Raw genomic sequence first — 21240 nt, 5'->3', positions numbered from 1 at the left:
GAATGGGAACTACTTCCCTATGGCCCTATATCCTTCATGGTTGTAATGCACATGTGAATTTTGCAACCACAAGGTGGTGCTACTTGCATGGGTCTAGCCCACCCAGTTGGCACTTCCCCTCCAAGGGAAGTTTCATTTGGGTTGGCCCATTCAGAAATCCCCACTGAAAGGGGGCCTATATGCATTTATACACTGTGTAGCCTAAATACAGATCCATTCAGATGGTGCCTTATTGTTATTTTTTTTAATGGCCCAATTTGCATATAGCATTTAAAAATAAAAAGGGTGCAATCCAGCAAGCACTGCATCGGTTCCTGCTGCACAACTGAGAATAGTGGAGGTTTTGCAGGAGCATTGTTTGGAGGACAGCATCCACGTTGGCCTCCTGAGCATTGCACTGACCCTGACATTGTGGTATTTTGTTTTGGCTGCAGGGAGCTCAAGTGCTTGCTTCTGTTTACACATTTCCATCAGGAAGGCGGTCTATGAAAGATACAATCTTAACTTCATTCTGTTTCTCATTTAATTCATAAAAGGAAAGGGCAACCCAGTCCTCGGTTTGCTCATCCAGTCCAAACATCTTTTCATTTCCAAGGCACTTGTATTGATGGCCACACTGAAGGGGAGGCTCACTGCTTGAAGGAGACATTCAATTTATTCTCCTGCCTACTCCATTTGCTTTCTCTTCAGGTGGATCTGCTCAATTCAGGTCCACATTGTATTGTAAAGGTGAAAGGTGTTTTTCTTTCTTTCTCTGAGGCACAATACAGACCATTTCTTGCAACAAAGCCTGGCTGAATAAGGATTTTCTTTCCCTTTTAGCAATGCAGAGCCTTAAATCTAGCATGGGTAGTCCTGCACTGAAGGCACCAAGGGTATAGTGGTACATTTTGAAGTGTAGGTGTTCATCATAACGGTCCTTATAGCCATGCCTCCAAGGAGAGTCCAAAAATGCAGGCAGCTGTGTTGATCTCTCTTCCCCCCCCCCCCCCGCACACACATAAGCAGGAAGACATAGCATAATACCCAATTTATTAGGCTCAGCTGACAGTATTAGAATAGTGAGCTGGCAAAGGGCAGTGGACCTTTACTGGATAGACCTGTGACTGTATGAAAAAGGGAAAGAGAGGGGCACAACACGTGCCCAAGCAGCATTAGAGTACCAGCTCATCCCCCCCCCCCGAGATGTATGTGTGTATGTATGTATTTATTTCTATACTGCCCAATAGCCCAAGCTCTCTTCCTTTCCTGGCACCAGGGAGAAACACTTTATCTCAAAGTCAAGAAGCCAGGTCTGTTTTCGTCTCTATCAGAAGCAGATCTTTTGTAAAGCTAATGGGGTCTTATTTGCCCATTCAAGACCAGGACACTGTTCATCACACGAGGGACAGCTCACAACACTGACCCGATTTGCACAGTCGCAGCTGGGGAAATAAGACTTATTTCCCCCTCCGTGTGCGCAAGTTGTATGTTGAGGGGATTAGCATAATTACTGTCAGCAGCACAGCTTGTCGTATTGTGCAAACCTGGCCAGGGTGGCTTGTTGCCGTGGGTAACAATCTACGCAGAACCCATGGGCTGTTGTATGGTTGTGGGTGGCTTGTTACCCATGACGATACGACAAGCTCCACTGCCGAGGGCAATTATGCTAATCTCTCCAGGATGCGTTTGCATTCCCCTTATTTTCGCCATAGTCTATGTAAATGTTTACGTAGACTACACGTGCCAAAATAAGCAATGCAAATGGCGGCGCCCATGGGCGCCACCATTTGCGTATGCGCGTTGTTGTTGTTTTTCACTCAGCCGTGATAGGCTATAGGGGTGCACGAAAGTCACTTACCTGGTCTCGCAGCTTTTCGCGGTGGGGGGGAGGCACTTCGCTGCTCTCCCCCCGAAGTTCAGGCTGGTGGGGGAGGCTTCCCGCCTTGCCCAGCCGAAATTCAGGCCGCTGGGGAGGCTTCCCGCCTCGCCCAGCCGAAATTCAGGCCGGGGAGGAGGTGTCTCGCCTCGCCCGGCCGCAAAATAAAAAGTTAAAAAAAAACCCAAACGCCCCCGTGATAGGCTACGTGACGATTAACGTAGCCTATCACGGCTAGATCTGAAAAGTCAGGGAGCAGGGAGTTGGACTCGATGGCCTTGTAGGCCCCTTCCAACCCTTCTATTCTCTGATTCTATGATCTATTATCTCCCAAAATAGGTTCAGCACTTTGGATAGCTCCTTTAGAGTTCTGGCTGGTTCTGACTGAAACCCACAGGTTGTCCTGTTGTCACAGGCTGTCCTGCTGCTGCACCTGAATCTGTACAGTTATTCTAGATGCAGGGTGGGCAGACTTCAGGCTATTCAGATCTACTTTGTTTTTGACTAGCACCCCAAGATCCAACCAACCAGAGCCAGGTGCAGAACACACGGGCTTAGAGTTCAAGAACTTGTAATGTGCTTTGTGTACACTCTGGGCCTAGGAATGTATTCTACTACCAGAACTGAACTCAGTTCACAGCCCTTTCATACAAAGGTCCACTCCTGGTTACCCTAAGCTGGCCTTTCCCAACCTGGTGCCCTCCAGATGTTTTGGACTACAACTCTCAGCATTCCTGACCTTTGGCCATGCTGGCTGGAGCTGATGGGAGTTAAAGTCCCAAACTTCTGGAGGGCACCAGGCTAGGGGAGGCTGGAATATAATCCCTGTACTGGCTCAAGGTCGTTTACTGCCTGAAGGGAAGGCCAAATTGCCCCTTCCTCAGAGCCAATGCTTTTAAAAGTCTTATCACTCCATTTCAACACCAAAACCTAACTTCCTCTGTCTCCCCCCAGACCTTGAAGCAGGTACCTTTACCCTGCTGCTCGGCAAGGTCGGCCCTGCCTAACCTCTTCAGAAAACGCTGCTTTCAGATAAGAATTTCCCCGATATTTGTTGGGAGACAAATTCTGCAAAACATGCCCCCTCCAGGAAATTCCTGACTTGTGTTGCTGATAACCTCCTCCTACAGAAAGTGGAGGAATGAACTAGAGGATCGGCCACCGCCATTTGTGTCCCTGCTAGGCAGCGGCCGGATGTCCCGGATGTTGGTTAGGATCATGTCAAGGATAGCCGATCCTCTAGTTCATTCCTCCACTTTCTGTAGGAGGAGGTTATCAGCAACACAAGTCAGGAATTTCCTGGAGGGGGCATGTTTTGCAGAATTTGTCTCCCAACAAATATCGGGGAAATTCTTATCTGAAAGCAGCGTTTTCTGAAGAGGTTAGGCAGGGCCGACCTTGCCGAGCAGCAGGGTAAAGGTACCTGCTTCAAGGTCTGGGGGGAGACAGAGGAAGTTAGGTTTTGGTGTTGAAATGGAGTGATAAGACTTTTAAAAGCATTGGCTCTGAGGAAGGGGCAATTTGGCCTTCCCTTCAGGCAGTAAACGACCTTGAGCCAGTACAGGGATTATATTCCAGCCTCCCCTAGCCTGGTGCCCTCCAGAAGTTTGGGACTTTAACTCCCATCAGCTCCAGCCAGCATGGCCAAAGGTCAGGAATGCTGAGAGTTGTAGTCCAAAACATCTGGAGGGCACCAGGTTGGGAAAGGCCAGCTTAGGGTAACCAGGAGTGGACCTTTGTATGAAAGGGCTGTGAACTGAGTTCAGTTCTGGTAGTAGAATACATTCCTAGGCCCAGAGTGTACACAAAGCACATTACAAGTTCTTGAACTCTAAGCCCGTGTGTTCTGCACCTGGCTCTGGTTGGTTGGATCTTGGGGTGCTAGTCAAAAACAAAGTAGATCTGAATAGCCTGAAGTCTGCCCACCCTGCATCTAGAATAACTGTACAGATTCAGGTGCAGCAGCAGGACAGCCTGTGACAACAGGACAACCTGTGGGTTTCAGTCAGAACCAGCCAGAACTCTAAAGGAGCTATCCAAAGTGCTGAACCTATTTTGGGAGATAATAGATCATAGAATCAGAGAATAGAAGGGTTGGAAGGGGCCTACAAGGCCATCGAGTCCAACTCCCTGCTCAATGCAGGAATCCAAGTCAGAGCATCCCTGACAGATGGCTGTCCAGCCTCGTCTTGAATGCCTCTGGTGTGGGGAGCCCACCACCTCCCTAGGTAATTGGTTCCATTGTCATATTGCTCGAACAGTCAGGAAGTTTTTCCTGATGTTCAGCCAGAATCTAGCTTCCTGTCACTTGAGCCCATGATTCTGTGTCCTGCACACTGGGATGATCGAGAAGAGATCCTGGCCTTCCTCTCTGTGACAACCTTTCAAGTACTTGAAGAGCGCTATCATATCTCCCCTCAGTCTTCTCTTCTCATAGGGCTTTGTTTCCAGTCTCCTGATCATCTTTGTTGCCCTTCTCTGAACCCTCTCCAGTTTGTCTGCATCCTTCTTCAAGTGTGGTGCCCAGAACTGGACACAGTACTCCAGATGAGACCTCACCAGCGCTGAGTAGAGGGGAACTAGTACTTCCTGGGATTTGGAAGCTATGCTTCTATTGTTGTTGTTGTTGTTCAGTTGTTCAGTCGTGTCCGACTCCTCGTGACACCATGGACCATAGCACGCCAGGCCTTCCTGTCCTGCACTCTCTCCCGGAGTGTGCTCAAGTTCATATTCATTGCATCGGTGATGCTATCTAGCCATCTCATCCTCTGCCGTCCCCTTCTCCTTTTGCCTTCAATCTTTCCCAGCATCAGGGTCTTTTCCAGAGAGTTTTCTCTTCGCATTAGGTGGCCAAAATATTTGAGCTTCAGCTTCAGTATCTGTCCTTCCAATGAGCACTCAGGGTTGATTTCCTTTAGGATGGACTGATTTGACCTCCTTGCAGTCCAGGGCACTCGTAACAGTCTTCTCCAGCACCACAGTTCGAAAACATCAATTCTTCGGCGCTCAGCCTTCCTTATAGTCCAGCTCTCACAGCCATATATTACTACTGGGAAAACCATAGCTTTGATTAGACGGACCTTTGTCGGCAAGGTGATGTCTCTGCTTCTTACTATGCTGTCTAGGTTGGCCATAGCTTTCCTCCCAAGGAGCAAGCGTCTTTTAATTTCATGGCTACAGTCACCGTCTGCAGTGATCTTGGAGCCCAAGAAAGTAAAATCTGTCACTGCTTCCATTTCTTCCCCTTCTATATGCCAGGAAGTGATGGGGCCAGATGCCATGATCTTCGTTTTTTTAATGTTGAGTTTCAAACCAGCTTTTGCACTCTCCTCTTTCACCCTCAACAAGAGGCTCTTGAGATCCTCTTCGCTTTCTGCCATTAGGGTGGTATCATCTGCATATCGGAGGTTGTTGATAATTCTCCCAGCAATCTTAATTCCAACCTCTGATTCATCCAACCCGGCATTTCTCATGATGTACTCTGCATATAAGTTAAATAAGCAGGGTGACAATATGCACCCTTGTCGTACACCTTTCCCAATTTTGAACCAATCGGTTGTTCCATGTCTGGTTCTTACTGTTGCTTCTTGACCCTCGTACAGGTTTCTCAGGAGACAGGTAAGGTGGTCTGGTACTCCCATCACTTTAAGAATTTGCCACAGTTTGTTGTGATCCACACAATCAAAGGCTTTAGCGTAGTCAATGAAGCAGAAATAGACGTTTTTCTGGAATTCTCTTGCTTTCTCCATGATGCAGCGAATGTTGGCGATTTGATCTCTAGTTCCTCTGCCTCTTCGAAACCCAGCTTGTACTTCCGGTAGTTCTCGGTTCGCATACTGCTGAAGCCTAGCTTGTAGGATTTTGAGCATCACCTTGCTGGCATGTGAAATGAGCGCAATTGTGTGGTAGTTGGAACACTCTTTGGTGTTGCCCTTCTTTGGAATTGGAATGTAAACTGACCTTTTCCAGCCTTGTGGCCATTGTTGAGTGTTACAAATTTGTTGGCATATTGAATGCAGCACTTTAACAGCATCATCTTTTAGGATTTTAAATAGCTCAGCTGGAATACTGTCATCTCCGCTAGCTTTGTTTTTAGTAATGCTTCCTAAGGCCCACTTGACTTCACTCTCTAGGATGTCCGGCTCAAGTTCAGTGACCGCACTATCATGGCTATCAGGGACATTCAGATCTTTCCTGTATAGTTCTTCTGTGTATTCTTGCCACCTCTTCTTAATCTCATCTGCTTCTGTTAGGTCCCTGCCTTCTTTGTCCTTTATCATGCCAGTCTTTGCACAAAACGTTCCCTTGAGATCTCCAATTTTCTTGAAGAGATCTCTAGTCTTTCCCATTCTGTTGTTTTCCTCGATTTCTTTGCATTGTTCATTTAAGAAGGCCTTCTTGTCTCTCCTTGCTATTCTCTGGAACTCTGCATTCAGTTGGATATATCTTCCCCTTTCTCCCTTGCTTTTCACTTCCCTTCTTTCCTTAGCTACTTGTAAAGCCTCATCAGACAGCCACTTGGCTTTCTTGCATTTCTTTTTCTTTGGGATGGATTGAGTTGCTGCCTCCTGAACAATGTTACGGATCTCCGTCCATAGTTCCTCAGGCACTCTGTCTATCAGGTCTAATCCCTGAAATCTATTCCTCACCTCCACTGTGTATTCATAAGGGATATGATTTAGGTCATACCTGAATGGTTTAGTGGTTTTCCCTACGTTCTTCAATTTAAGCCGAAATTTTGCAACAAGAAGCTCATGATCTGAGCCACAGTCAGCTGCAGGTCTTGTTTTGACTGACTGTATAGAGCTTCTCCATCTTTGGCTGCAAAGGACATAATCAATCTGATTTCGATATTGACCATCTGGTGATGTCCATGTGTAGAGTCGTCTCTTGTGCTGTTGGAAAAGAGTGTTTGCTATGATCAGCGTGTTCTCTTGACAAAACTCTATTAGCCTTTGTCCTGCTTCATTTTGTACACCAAGGCCATGCTTGCCTGTTATTCTGGTGATTTCTTGACTTCCTACTTTAGCATTCCAATCCCCTATGATGAAGAGGACATCTTTTTTCGGTGTTAGTTCTAGAAGGTGCTGTAGGTCTTCATAGAACCGATCAACCTCAGCTTCTTCGGCATCAGTGGTTGGGGCATAGACTTGAATTACTGTGATGTTGAATGGTTTGCCTTGGATTCGTACTGAGATCATTCTATCGTTTTTAAGATTGTACCCCAGTACTGCTTTTCCCACCCTTTTGTTGACTATGAGTGCTACTCCATTTCTTCTAAGGGATTCTTGCCCACAATAGTAGATATGATGGTCACCTGAATTAAATTCGCCCATGCCTGTCCATTTTAGTTTGCTGATTCCCAAGATGTCAATGTTCAATCTTGCCATCTCATGTTTGACCACCTCCAACTTACCTTGATTCATTGATCTGACATTCCAGGCTCCTAAACAATATTGTTCTTTACAGCATCGGATTTTCTTTTCACCACCAGACACATCCACAGCTGAGTGTCCTTTCGGCTACTTGGAAATACCCTCTGCTCTTCCCCAGTAGTATATTGGACACCTTCCGACCTGAGGGGCTCATCTTCCGGCGTCATATCTTTTAGCCTTGTGATACGTTCCATGGGGTTTTCTTGGCAAGAATACTGGAGTGGGTTGCCATTTCCTTCTCCAGTGGACCACATTTTGTCAGAACTCTCTGCCATGCCCTGTCCGTCTTGGGTGGCCCTGCATGGCATAGCTTATGGCTTCACTGAGTTACTCAAGCCCCTTCGCCACAACAAGGCAGTGATCCATGAAGGGGCATGCTTCTATTAATGCAGCCCAAAAGAGCATTTGCCTTTTTTTGCAGCCACATCACATTGTTGGCTCATATTCAGCTTGTGATCTACAACAATTCCAAGATCCTTCTCGCTTGTAGTGTTGTTGAGCCAAGTATCCCCCATCTTGTATCTGTGCATTTGGTTTCTTTGTCCTAGGTGCAGAACTTGGCATTTATCCCTATGAAATGTCATTCTGTTGTTTTCTGTCCAGCACTCCAGTCTATCAAGATAACTTTGAATTTTGTTTCTGTCTTCCAAGGAATTAGCTATCCCGCCCAATTTTGTGTCATCTGCAAATCTGATCAGCATTCCCTGCACCTCCTCCTCCAAGTCATTAATAAAAATGTTGAAGACCACTGGGCCCAGGACTGAGCCCTGTGGTACTCCACTCATTACCTCTCCCCAGTTTGGGAAGGTCCCATTGATAAGCAGTCTTTGATTCCGATTCTGTAGCAACTGTGGATCGACCGCATCGTTGTTTCATCTAGCCCACTTTGAGCTAGTTTGCTCATCAGGATATCATGGGGCACTTTGTCGAAAGCTTTGCTGAAGTCGAGGTATATGATGTCCACAGCATTCCCCCAGTCCACACGGGAGGTTACCTAATCAAAAAATGAGATCAGATTCGTCTGGCAGGATTTGTTCTTGACAAATCCATTTTGGCTTCAAGTAATCACTGCAATTTTTTCAAGGTGCTTCCAGATGGGTTGCTTTATCATCTGCTCCAGAATTTTCCCAGGGATTGATGTCAGACTGACTGGTCTGTAGTTCCCAGGTTCCTTCTTTTTACCCTTTTTGAAGATAGGGACAACATTAGCCCTCCTCCAGTCATCTGGCACTTCCCCCGTCCTCCATGATTTCTCAAAGAGAATAGACAGTGGCTCTGAGAATTCTTCTGCCAGTTCCTTTATTACTCTAGGATGCAGTTCATCTGGCCCTGGAGATTTGAACTCATTCAAAGTAATTAGGTGTTCCTTGACCATATGCCTATCGATCTCAAGCTGCAATCCTGCCCCTTCAGCCTGTACTTTGCCTTTGCCAGGGGGGTCATAGACCCTCTTTTGGGAGAAGACTGAGCCAAAGTAGGAATTGAGCACCTCTGCCTTTTCTTTGTCATCTGTTATCATTTTGCCATCCTTATTTAGTAGCTTAAAAACCATTTATTTCCTCTGTCTTTTACTATGCATGTAGCTGAAGAAAGACTTTTTGTTGCTTTTAGCATCCCTCGCTAACCTCAGCTCGTTCTCAGCTTTAGCCTTCCTGACGCCATCCCTGAAATTCTGTGCTACCTTCCTGTACTCTTCCGTAGTTGCTTGGCTCTCTTTCCACTTCCTATATGTGTCCTTTTTTGTTTTCAGGTCATCTCTAAGCTTTTTGTGAAGCCACATTGGCTTCTTCTGTTGTCTTCCACCTTTTCTTCTTGTTGGAATTGTTTGTAATTGTGCCTTGAGAATTTCCTTTTTTTAAAATCTCCCACGCATCTTGGACTCCTTTTCTCGTTAGAGTCTCTTGCCATAGGACCTTACTGATCATTGTTCTGAGATTATTTGCAATATATCATTTCCTCTCTTTTGATCAGTATTACTTATAAACTTTTTCTATATGCTTCAATAAGCCTATTAAGCCTATAAACCCCAGATTATTAAGCCTATTAAGGATGGGGTTTAGCACCTTGGATAGCTCCCTTAGTGTTCTGGATGGTTCTGATTGGAACCTGGAATAGATTCACAGCCCTGCCGAAATCAGAGCCACCAGCCTTACCGCCTGGGTGTAACCTAGACAGGGCATAAAATCAGCCTACAGGTGCATGTAATGTACTGATAGTCATTAAAATAATGTTGAATTATGTATTTTTTTTTCCAAGCTGGAATAATCGGATGTGCGTAGAGGGTGGTAGGAGAAAGGCCAGATACATTATAACACTACTATTGCTCCATGGCTCAGTGAGGGCAGCAGTACTGTTAAAGGTCTACAACCCTTTTCCAATTAGCCCAGCTCACTTCCCACGAGGTGGCTTTCTAAGGCTGATGTTCTTTCTAGCATTCAGACAAAAACACACACACGCACACAAATTAAGTTCATGAAGTCATGGGGGAAAGCTTGGATATACAGCTGGGAACATGCCCTGGGTGTCAAAATTCTGTCACTGGAAATAAAGCCGGGAAATTGGATGCATCTGGAATAGCTTCATCTTAGAGGCAGAGGTGAATACTAGCGATGCCCAGCACCAAGGTGTTTGATGGCTCCCAGCAAATGAGCCTAAATGGCACCCATATTCCTGCTTCCAGCGAATCTAATGATCTGGCAGGCGTTATACAGGAAAACTGAACCTTACAATCAAGTGTGCAGCCTCTTAATCATCTATCAGATATTTCAGACTTTGCTGTCTGAGCACAGTTAATTTACAAAGAGCATAACTGAAAGCTGAAAGTAATGAGGAAAGGAAGCCAAGTTCAGCCTCTCTGGAATGAATATTGCCAGCTTAGAGAGGACCACATCTTCGGTAGTTTGTCAGAACTTGCCTTTTTGGTGTATGTAACACACACACACACACACACACACACTGCCCAAAAGAAGAAGGAATGAAACACATTATCTGATGAAACTATTTTATCCCTGCCAGAATTTTCAATATACACTATATCAAAATGCATAGTGTATTTGTCCATTCAGTTTATTGCATATTATATCAAACCTATCATGTATTTTATTAGTTCTCTATTCTTCATATTCATCCCATTATGCTTTATTAAGTCCAATGTAATCTTAAATCTGCAATGCAGTTTTCATTTTATCCATTGCAATATATCATTTCCTCTCTTTTGATCTGTATTACTTATAGGCTTTTTCTATATGCTTCAATAAGCCTATTACATTATAAAAGCATTTGCCAGGGAACACTTATCAGCATTTCTATAACAAACTGTATGGTTTTAGTTGACTATGAATTGTCTGTTGATAGCTATAAATGGGTTTATCAAATGGATTTTCTGAACAAGTTATCTTAGAATCAGACCAGTTTTACATATAGGAAAGAGGCTTCCTGACAAAAACCAGCTGACTAATAATGGAATTGCAAACAACATACCTAAATGGTGTTTTTATAATGGTGTTATGAGTTAGGGCTGTCTTGCTGGTGGTAAATGGGTCTATCACCATGGGTTTTCCTAAAGAAAACTGTGTCAAGGAATTTATAAAAGAACCACAGTTCTGAATTGGGAGACAGGAGAGACAAAAAGTAGCAAGTTAGTTGACAGTGAAGTACCACCTAAGCGCACAAGGCCTTTGATATAGAAACAATGCCCACTTATGTGTGTTACCACGCTGGCTCAGTACATGTGTTTTCTATACATCTCTGTGCACTTTTTCTTCATGTTCAGGGATTATGTCTTTCCTAAACATGAATGCTTGAGAGAATCTATTTCAAAGAGGTGTACTAGGGGAAAACTCTTCCTAATTTGACTCTAGCCCTATTCCACTTAATGACAACCTGGTCATACTAACATGCTGACCAGTACAAAGGAGCCAAGTGTGGGTAAGAAATTGGTTAGTCTGGGTAGAGGAGTGCCCTCATAAGGTACTTAGGGAACAATGGAGACAAGTCGGAGCGTTTCTGGAAAATAAATTTTGTTATTGAAGGAATATTAAAACAGCAAAGAATGGGTTAATTGTAAGGGTTTCCCATGGGGGTGGAGGAGGGAAGAAGAGACGGAATGGTTCTGGAGTTAGCTTCATCTTGGACAAAAACCAGGGGGAATGGGGATACTTGCAGCTGGACTGGGAAAAATGGGATTAAAAAGGAAAAAAGAAGAAGATTTTTACCCTTCTGTATTTGGATCTCTGTCTGTGATACAGAAAGGGTTGATGGTCCAGGAGGGCAGAAGCAGGTACCAATCAGGAACTCACAAGCTTGGGGAATGAAAGAAGGGAGGGTTAGGCAAGAAAGGGAACAGCTGCCGGTGTGTCCAGGAAAGCAAAGGAAGGCAAGAGAGGGAGGGGCTTGTGCGTCCAGGCAGTTATAGACTTGTGGATCTTATCGTTATAGACTTGTGGACCCTCTTGTGGACCTTACAAGAGAAGGGGCATGGTCCTAGGATACATTTTCCTAGACACAAACAAAAGAAAGGCAGTTTCTTTGGCTTGATTAACACAGAAGGAAGGAGGTGGTGCTGGGTGACAGGTTCTTCCTTGGAATTTCTTTACATTGAGAATATTGAAGGGTTAGGTAAGATTCAGTGTTCCTGCCATGGGTAGGGATGTACGAAAGTCACTTACCTTTCCGCGGATTATGTTCATGGGGGGGGAGGCATTCCGTCCCTCCCCCCGGAATCCTCGACGGGGGGGGAGGCGATCGTTCCTCCCCCCCAGAATCCTCGATGGCTGGCTGTGCTCCATGGTGGCTCTGCGGAGCAGCCGGCCAGGCCCAAGCCAGACCCTTCTGCAGCCAGATTTCCAGCCGCGGAGGGCTCTGGGTCAAAAAATGAAACAAAAACGCATACGCAAATGGCGGCGGCTATGGCCGCCGCCATTTGCGTTCCTTATTTTTCGCTGTCTTAGTCTACGTGAATATTTACGTAGACTATTATGGCAAAAATAAAGGGGAACGCAAATAGCGTAGTGGGCACTATTTGCGTCCCTTTTTGATTTGCCGTTTTAGCCTACGTCAATATTTACGTAGGCTAAAACGGCGAATCAAAATGGGATGCAAATAGCGCCCGCTATGCTATTTGCATTCCCCTTTATTTTCGCCGTAATAGTCTACGTAAATATTGATGTAGACTAAGATGGAGAAAAATAAGGAATGCAAATGGCGGCGGCCATAGCCGCCGCCATTTGCATACGCTTTGTTTGTTTTTTTAACCCAGCCGTGATAGGCTACGTAAATCTTTACGTGGCCTATCATGTCTCTGTAAAAACAAAAACAAAAACAAAAGACAAGACTGCAAATGGCGGCGGCGGCAGTTAGTCAGAAGACCAGCTGCCGCAGCCACCGCAGCTGCCACCGAAGCAGCCGCCGGCCGGAACATCCGCCCCAGGTAAGTCTCGTCCTGGGGGGGATCCACAGGGGGGCGGGGGGGCAGGCCGTTCCGCCACAGATTTCGGGGGGCCGAATGCACTGGCATTCGGCCTCACCAAGATCCATGGCGGAATTCTCTGACATCCTTAGCCATAGGTGCTTTTGTTCAAGACAGCAGAGTGCAAAGGGGTGTGTGTGTGTGTGTGTGTGTGTGCAAAAAGAGGGGGTTTTGTGTACATAGCTTGGGTGGAGCTCCTTGACCTTGATGGGTAGCAAGCTAACTGCGCAAATGCATTCAAGGGTTCCTCGATGCTTCCTGGCCTGCTCATAGCTTTAAAGAGAAAAGCAGAGCTATTAATGAGGTGTGTTTGGGACTGGCCTGATTGCCTTAGAACTAGGCAGAGAGTTGGGCAGTTGTGTCCACTGTAAATTAAGGATGCTAACTACACAGTGAACCCTCTTGCTCCAGTTCCTCACATCTCTGCTAGACTCATCTTCCTGACAAAATGAAAACTGGAGTTAAGGCATTAAGGCATCGGTGTTGAACCACTTTCAGTCTGAGGGCTGACTTCCATTTGGGAGAAGCTCTTGGTTGGGGGGGCATGCCAGTGGTGGGCAGAGCCAAAGACAAAAGGGACGGGACTAAAGATGCCCGCATATTTTAGTTTAAAGCTCTTCCTGCCAGCAACTAAGCCTTGGGAGAGGCATCTCGACCTTTTCGAATGGGGAAGAAACTGCACAATAGCCAAGAAACCACCAAACGATTGGTAGTCACAAGAAAGGGGCGTGGCCATTTGGGGAATGCCAGTGAGCCAGATTTGGCCCCAGCCCTGAGGTTGTGGACCCCTGTGTTAAGGAGTATACTTAAGAATGGCAATTGAGTCTGCTTGTTTGCATCTATATTAGCAAATAGGCAGATATTGGAAACACTCTCCAGTGTTCTCTGCCGTCCCAAAAAACCTAAGTTCTGCAATGTTACCCTGGATTTTACCCATTGGCCCATGTGTCACGGCTTCTTTAGCCAGTTTCAAAACTGAGAATATTCTCTTTCCCTTGTCAGTTTCAAATAGCACAACTTGCTCCTTTAGGCTGCAGACAGATGTGAATTCAGATATCTGTATTTGAAGGTCATTGTGAAAGGTTAGACTGATGAACCATTAGGTCAATAATAGAACATCTTTTGTCCACTATCGACTAGCATGCTATAAAGAGCATAGGAAGCCAGGGGTATATCTTTTCTTGACTCAACAGCGTGGCTCATAATTAATCAATAATATGTTATCACCAACCACATTTAAGACTTAAGAATTCCATGAAATCCTCTTAACACCTTGAGCCTACTGACCACCCTGCCCAGGCTGGTTACAACTTTATTTCCCCTCTCTAAAAATTATAGCCCAACTAACCTTGATGTCCTGAAGCCACTATCATACTGATATTAATCCTCATCCTATTTGTTGTCCAGCTGCAATGCTCAGATACATGTTAACATTTTTCCTGAAATTTATTAGATATTCAAGGCCTCTCAAAGTAGGATCCTGACCCTTTTAACTTCATTTCGGTGGACTTATTTGGAAGTAAGTATGCTGCTTAGTACACAGTGTGCTTGCTCTTGGGAAATAAAATGGCATCTATGCTCACCTGTGCAAGCCCATTTCTCCAAAACCACCTTCAAGCGGTAAGAAATAGTATTGAACAACATGGATTACATATGCATGCTCTATTTTGAGAGCAGGATGTTTCGGCTCCTCTTTCTGATACTGGGACATCCACTTGTTAGTGGATATCCCAGTATCTAAGGAGTCTAGGCCTTGGCCCAGAAAGGTGGCTTATGCAAATTTAAATAAATAATGAATAAATAAACAAACCCAAACTTCTGATAAGGTTTGGTGTCATTGAGTGGATGCTTCAAAGAAACAGAAGGCTTACTGCATTATTATAAGTACTACCTGTGATTTTTTTTTTTGGGGGGGGGTCTTTATTTTTTCCAGATTATCACCATAAGAGATTACATCCCAAAAATCATTGGCCCAGATGCTTTTAACCAATACATTGGTCCTTATAAAGGCTATGATCCCACGACAAATCCTACAGTAGCCAATGTATTTTCTACAGCAGCTTTTCGTTTTGCTCATGCTGCAATTCATCCAATAATAAGGAGACTTAACACGTGGTATCAAGATGACTCAAGTCTTCCTAATCTTCAATTGCATGAAGTTTTTTTTACTCCCTGGAGGCTCATTAAAGAAGGTACTTTCTTTAATGCAATTATATCTTCTTACGTTACTGCGAAGTTGTTTCTAATTGGATTTTTGTACAAACTAGGGAGATTTTGTCTTAATTCTATCATTCTGACAGCTGAACAGTATGCAAAGAACTAGTGCTGAGGCATTTTGTTCTTCTTCAGTAGCATTTAATGAAGAAATACAGGAAACAAAATTAAATGAAGTATCCGCACTGTTCATGTGCTTTGTCTGAAAAAAACTAGGTTTGAAGAATAAGTCGCTATTTTGGAGAGGGAGGGAGCGATAGACAAATGTACAGACTGACAAGTTTATGTGACCTAAAGAAACAATTCACACTCTCATTTGCTGAATTATTTTAAATAATTTATGGGAAAGTTCAAATAAAAAGTATACAAAATATAGAAAAAATGGTATTACAAACATGCTATAGATAATATTTGTCTCCTTAGAGTACTAGTTTGCTTCTTCATGCATTTTATAAAGAAAAGATTATGCTTAAAATGGCTATTATTTGCCTAACCATATTAAAAAGGTGTTAATGTCTCAGAGTCACTATTGCTGGAATTCTGAAACCTAGAAGAAAAGTCCATGCAAAGTTGTTACATTGCTCAAATACGTTAAGGCAAAAGTTTGGACTGCAGCCATGAAGAATTCTTGGCTTCACAAATGTTCCAGTTAATTTTATGTTTGTGCTCTAAGGTGGTTTGGATCCTTTGCTAAGAGGAACTTTGGCAACTCCTGCAAAACTGCAGGTACAAGATCAGCTGCTGAATGAGGAATTAACGAAGAAACTCTTTGTACTGTCTAATAATGGTTCATTGGATTTAGCATCATTAGATTTACAACGAGGACGTGACCATGGGCTCCCAGGTCTATTGCATTTTTTAAAAACCTATGCTATATAAAGACATTATATTAGGATGGAACATCATGTATATTTCTTCTATGGTGTCTAGCATGATTAGCTACAGATGTTGTAAATTTTCCTTGGAGATTAAGCAAAATGGATTGTATCCAATGTGGGTGTGCCTTAACAGAAAGCACTTCTGCTCATGCAAGGCATGATTCTTCCCATCTACTCCACACACACACACCGCTGTTTCTGATCATTATGTGACCCTCCGGAACAGAATGGCTCGCCTGCAGTAAGTAGGGGGGAATTGGTGGAATTCAGATGCCCTCACTTGCATGAGCAGAACCACTTTCCACTATGCAAAGCCACCACTGCATACATATAACCCAGTGAATTTATCAGAATGTGATATTATCGTATTAGCAATCAACATTATAGTTATTTATTTCACTTTAACATCAGCTATATAGGCTAAACTGCACATATTCTGGGAATAGTCCTTTCTTTCACAACCTCTTTCCCACTTAACTAAAGCCAATAAAAGAAAAAGCATTTAAATTCACACCTTTTCAGCTCCAGTTCTTCTATATGCTTTCATTAGTTTCCAAACCTTTCACAGATTATGTTTATATTATTCACATAGTACTTGTTTTGTCATAATTATCCTCTGGTTCCAAAAAGTCTAGCTAAATTCAGTCCTAAAAACAGAGTCTAGTACCCTAGAGTCCTTGGTCCACCTATTCCAGAAGAGACTCAGGCTGAGTAGATCTATTATGTGTTTATGTTTATGTGTTAGGCTGAGCAGGACCAAACTGGTCTGACACAGATCAACATATTTTGAGTTACTACTGGCACTTGATCAAGTGGTGTAGTGGCTAGAGTGCTGCACTGGGAGTCGGGAGATCTGGGTTCTAGTCCCCACTCGGTCATGGAAGCTACTGGGTGACTTTGGGCCAGTCACAGACTCTCAGCCCAACCTACCTCACAAGGTTGTTGTTTTGAGGATAAAATGGAGGAAGGAGGAGGATCATGTACGCTGCCTTGAATTCCTTGGAGGAAAAAAGGCGGGATATAAATGCAATAAATAAATAAATAAATATATTTCCCTATGGCACCAAAATTACATTTGCCACTAAATTGCAATGTTTTGTAATGTTATGCAGCATGAAATACAATCCACATAAAATATTCATTTACTGGCTCGCAGAGCTTAGTTTGGGCAGGGCATTGGGTTTGGATTGGGGAATCTGACTCAATCCCCACTCAAAGGTCCTCCTGGGATTTTTGGAGAGGTCACTCTCTCTCAGCCTATCTACCTTAGACTAGAGCGCAATCCTACCAGACTGACACTTGATAGACAGAGGGCTCCAAGATCACAGTTTCCCATCTATGCAAAGCCCTGCCAGCTAGTGCCAGGTAGGGTGGGGGGAACAGCAAAAGCACTTTCAGGTCCTGTTCCTCCTTGAAAGTTATTTTTGGTTGTTGCTTAGGCGGGCCTCCCAGCCCATCTAGCAGACTAACCTGTTAGTGGGCAGGGCCTGTGGCAGAGAGGCTTGTAGATCTCCATCTCTCCTCCCTCGTCCCTGTCCATTGTACTGCTCCTTTTCCTCCCTCCCTGACCTTCTTCTGAGAGGTCGCAAATGCAACCTTGGAAGAGGAGATGTCATAGAGCTTTCCACAGCAGCTAGTTCCCTACTTGGATTTCCTCTGCTGAGGTCATAGCTGTGTCAGTGGCCTTGTGGCAGGGGGTGGGTGACCATAGTATTGCATTCTTATAGGGTTGTTTTGAAGATTAGATCGGAGAAGTGTTCTGAATACTTGGGAGAATAGGTGGGTTATAAATGCAACAAATATATTTCCATAATAAGTTTCAGCATGAAGCTGTACTATTGAAGACACAGTGACCCTTAAACCTAAATTTTAGATTTTATTTTTTTAATATTATACATTCTCTTTTTTCATATATTTGATATTGATTTTCCCTGTGTTATTTGTTGTTGTTTTTGTATTGCATTCTTTTAGCTTTAAGTAATATGCCCAGAGAACTTTTGTTATCGGACAAATTTAAAATATAATTGATAAATAATTAATAAACCAGTAAGTAACCACAATAAGCATACCCCACACATTTCCGATTAGGGTGAAGGGCTTCTGGATCAAAGATCATAACTTCAGGAAGGCCTGGGCCTAGCATTTTAGAAATTAGGTAGTGCTTGCACAGAAAGGATGGCTCTTTATAGAAACGTGTTTGAATCTAACTAGGAATACAATGTTTATAGGTTACAATGACTGGCGGGAATTCTGTGACTTGCCGAGACTAAGGACAGAAAGTGACCTTACAACAGCAATGGAGAACAGGAAGGTTGTCAAAAAAATCATGGAACTATACAGCAACCCCAGCAACATTGATGTCTGGCTAGGGGGTATAGTAGAAAACATTCTTCCAAATGCCACAACAGGTCCATTGTTTGCATGTATAATTGGAAAGCAAATGAAAGCACTGAGAGATGGTGATCGGTAAGTTTACTTTATTCTTTTGTTATATTTGTTTTGGCAAAGAACTATTTTGGAATTATATATTTTGTTTTCCTTCAAAAGCTTTGGTACTGGGTGGGGCCAAAGAGAGAGCCCTGGAATACCCTGGCAAGAGCAGAGCTATTAGCAAATGCATTTGCTTTTATCTTGTGGCTTGTGCTGACTAAGGTTGCCAGATCGTTTCTAGCATCCCAGAAACTGAGACTCATGGGGCAGGGTGTCGTGCTATTGTGGAGGTGGAACCTTGTGATGTCATGGGCCTTCCAAATCTTTCATGAAGAAAATCTGAGGCTTAAGCAGAGCGAAGGCACTAAGGAGGAAAGTGAATATGAGAGCAATCCCCACAGTTGCTACCGAGAAGTTGCCACTTTGGTCTGCCACCAGTCACTTTGCCTACCTTGGCTCAATGGAGCATGTCATCCTCATCAGATGAGGGAAATACATGCATGCATTTTGCAGTGTTTCATGTAGCAGCATGTGAACTGAGTGCTGGAGCTGAACAGCACAACCTATCCACTCAGTGTACATGCATGGACTACTCAGCTCATTAAGTGAAAAAACTACTGCTTACTTTTCCTTACCAAAATGTATCTTTTATTCAGTGTCCTGGCTTTTTAATGCAAAGAATTCAGGCAATTGTCTCAGAGGTCAGAAAACTGGATGGACAATTCCCCCCCGCCCCCCGAGTTGGTTCAGAATTTTGCTAACAGATGCCTGTCTGGCATCGGTTAGCAAAATTAATTAAATAATTGTTGGCACATCAATGAAGCAAGACATTTCCAAGCACTAACGGCAGATTGAATGAAATGGACGTAGTAACAACAAAAGCCATTATCTGACCCATCCTGTGTTTTCATTTGATCTCGACATGGAAAAGCAACCACTAAACATTGTGACAGTTTTTGTACTTCCATACAGAGCTCATGATGATTAGTTGCCAGCCATAGGCCACTGTATGTGCCATAATGCTTCATATGTCAATATATGAATCCCTATCTGCTTTGCACTCCATCATAGTATGTATGCATATTGTTTGATGCATACACATCTGATTCTAGCCACAGGTCATCCAAGACAGAATTTACCATGCCCTGGCTAATTGCCAGGGTGTGTAATGTGGTTTTAATGGGTTAAAATGGTACAGCAGTCTAAGCCATTATTTTTACCATAATTCCTTTTTGTAGCTTGAACCCATAGTATTTTACCTGTCAAACCTAGACTTTCACTGTGTGGGAGAACAGCTCCTTACCTTCATACTGGTGCAGAGTATGTCCACATTGATTCATTACTTTCAGAGCTGTGACAGTTTTCCCATGAGCTGAAAGTAGCCTATCCCATGTTGTGCACCGACTCATGACCATGAAAATGACCTTCAGGGTCATTTTTGGGGATGTCATTCACCCAGTGCCAGCTCAAGATTTTTGAAGGCCCCTTGGCAAGACACCCTCAACGGGGCCCCTCCTTCAGAGACTCTGCCTTCTTGTGCCATTGTCACCAGCTGCTGCTGCTCCTCATCCTCTTCCTTATCGTTGCTACAATTTGCTCCCTTGACAGGCAGAGAGCAAGCGAGCAAGTTGGCAGTGGCATCTCCTGGTCCTCTTTCGTACCACCACTGTTGTCTGAGCCAGAGCAAGAGACAGGCAAACAAGCAGTGGTGCAAAGGAGGAGCAAGTCCAGGGGGCTCTTCTCGGTGGGCCCTCAACAGGTTTCTTTGTCCGCCTTTGTACCAATGATCTGGTGCCTGTTTTTAGAATGCTCAGATTGGTAAAAATAAACAACAACAATGTGGCTGTCCTGCTAATAAAGACAACCAGAGATTTTCTTCTGATACAAAATTAAATCCCTTTTCCATGGTGATACTCCTATTCCACCACATGGGGAGCACACACACACATAAACACAATTCACATGTATTCCTCAGCACCATGTATATTCCCATGTTTTTGAACAGATTCTTTAAGATGGTCTTATAATATATTGTCCACCCAATCTTGAGTCAATACTCTGTCCGCAATCCAACACAGAGCTGTAAATCAAAGAGCTTAAGAGAACCCATTTCTAAGTTTGATTGAGACCTAGACTAACAACTTGTAATGTGTGTTTGTGTGTTTGTGTGTGTGTTGCTTCCATACAGATTTTGGTGGGAAAACAGTAATGTTTTTACTGAAGCACAAAGGCATGAACTCGGAAAATATTCTTTATCCAGATTAATCTGTGACAACACAGGCCTCACTGAAGCCCCTCTTGATGTCTTCAAACTTGGAAAATTTCCTAAAGATTTCAAGTCTTGTGAAAATATACCCAGCGTGAATTTAGGAGCTTGGCAGGAAACTCTCCAACCAGGTAATTCAAAGATTAACAGTTCAATCCTATACATGTCTGTTCAGAAGAAAATTCTATTGAGTCCAGTGAGGCTTACTTCCAAGTAAGTGGGAACATCAACATCCTACTTGCCTTCCCTTTAGCCAACCATGTGAGAACCATGTTTGAAATTTTGCAAGGTGGAGGGAAATGGTCTTGATTTCTTCTCACCATCAGGTGCAAGCAGCATTTCCTGCCTTCACTGTGTGAAAGGAATGTGCAGGTAGCAGCAGGAACATTTCTCAAAATCAGTCTCTACCAAGGCTTTCCAAGCTAACAGCCTTCAGGTTACCACACCTAGATAACCCGAAGAATTGCATTTAGTCTCATGAAAGGCCATGCGATTAGATCAGTTTAAAACCAAGTGCTACCTCTTAACTATGCTGTTAAGTCTGCTAAATATGCAGAAATGTCATCATTAAGGCACCTGCTAAATAAATTAAATCAAGTCAGTGGGACTTTGATAACATGAAAAGAAACACATCTTGTGGGTGACAAGGTTGGCAGGAGGTGTACATGCTCAGTGTAGATTACCAGATCCTT

At 43.8% G+C, this 21240-nt stretch overlaps 1 protein-coding gene across 1 annotated transcript in view; it reads left to right on the top strand.

Annotated features, from left to right (window-relative positions):
* The window catches only part of TPO (thyroid peroxidase), a 70843-nt gene that overhangs the window by 37644 nt on the left and 11959 nt on the right, over nt 1–21240 (top strand). The window contains exons 6-9 of the mRNA XM_084826731.1: nt 14694–14952; nt 15648–15818; nt 18081–18318; nt 20471–20679. Of these exons, the coding sequence (XP_084682857.1) occupies nt 14694–14952; nt 15648–15818; nt 18081–18318; nt 20471–20679 (877 nt within the window). The remainder of the gene's footprint in view (nt 1–14693; nt 14953–15647; nt 15819–18080; nt 18319–20470; nt 20680–21240) is intronic.

This window comes from Heloderma suspectum, chromosome 1 (assembly GCF_057233095.1).
Source record: "Heloderma suspectum isolate Gila_16-S chromosome 1, 16-S_ref, whole genome shotgun sequence".
In the NCBI taxonomy this organism is placed as follows: domain Eukaryota; kingdom Metazoa; phylum Chordata; class Lepidosauria; order Squamata; family Helodermatidae; genus Heloderma; species Heloderma suspectum.
The sequence above is the reverse complement of the archived record's forward strand: the minus strand, read 5'-3'. Positions and strand labels throughout refer to the sequence as shown.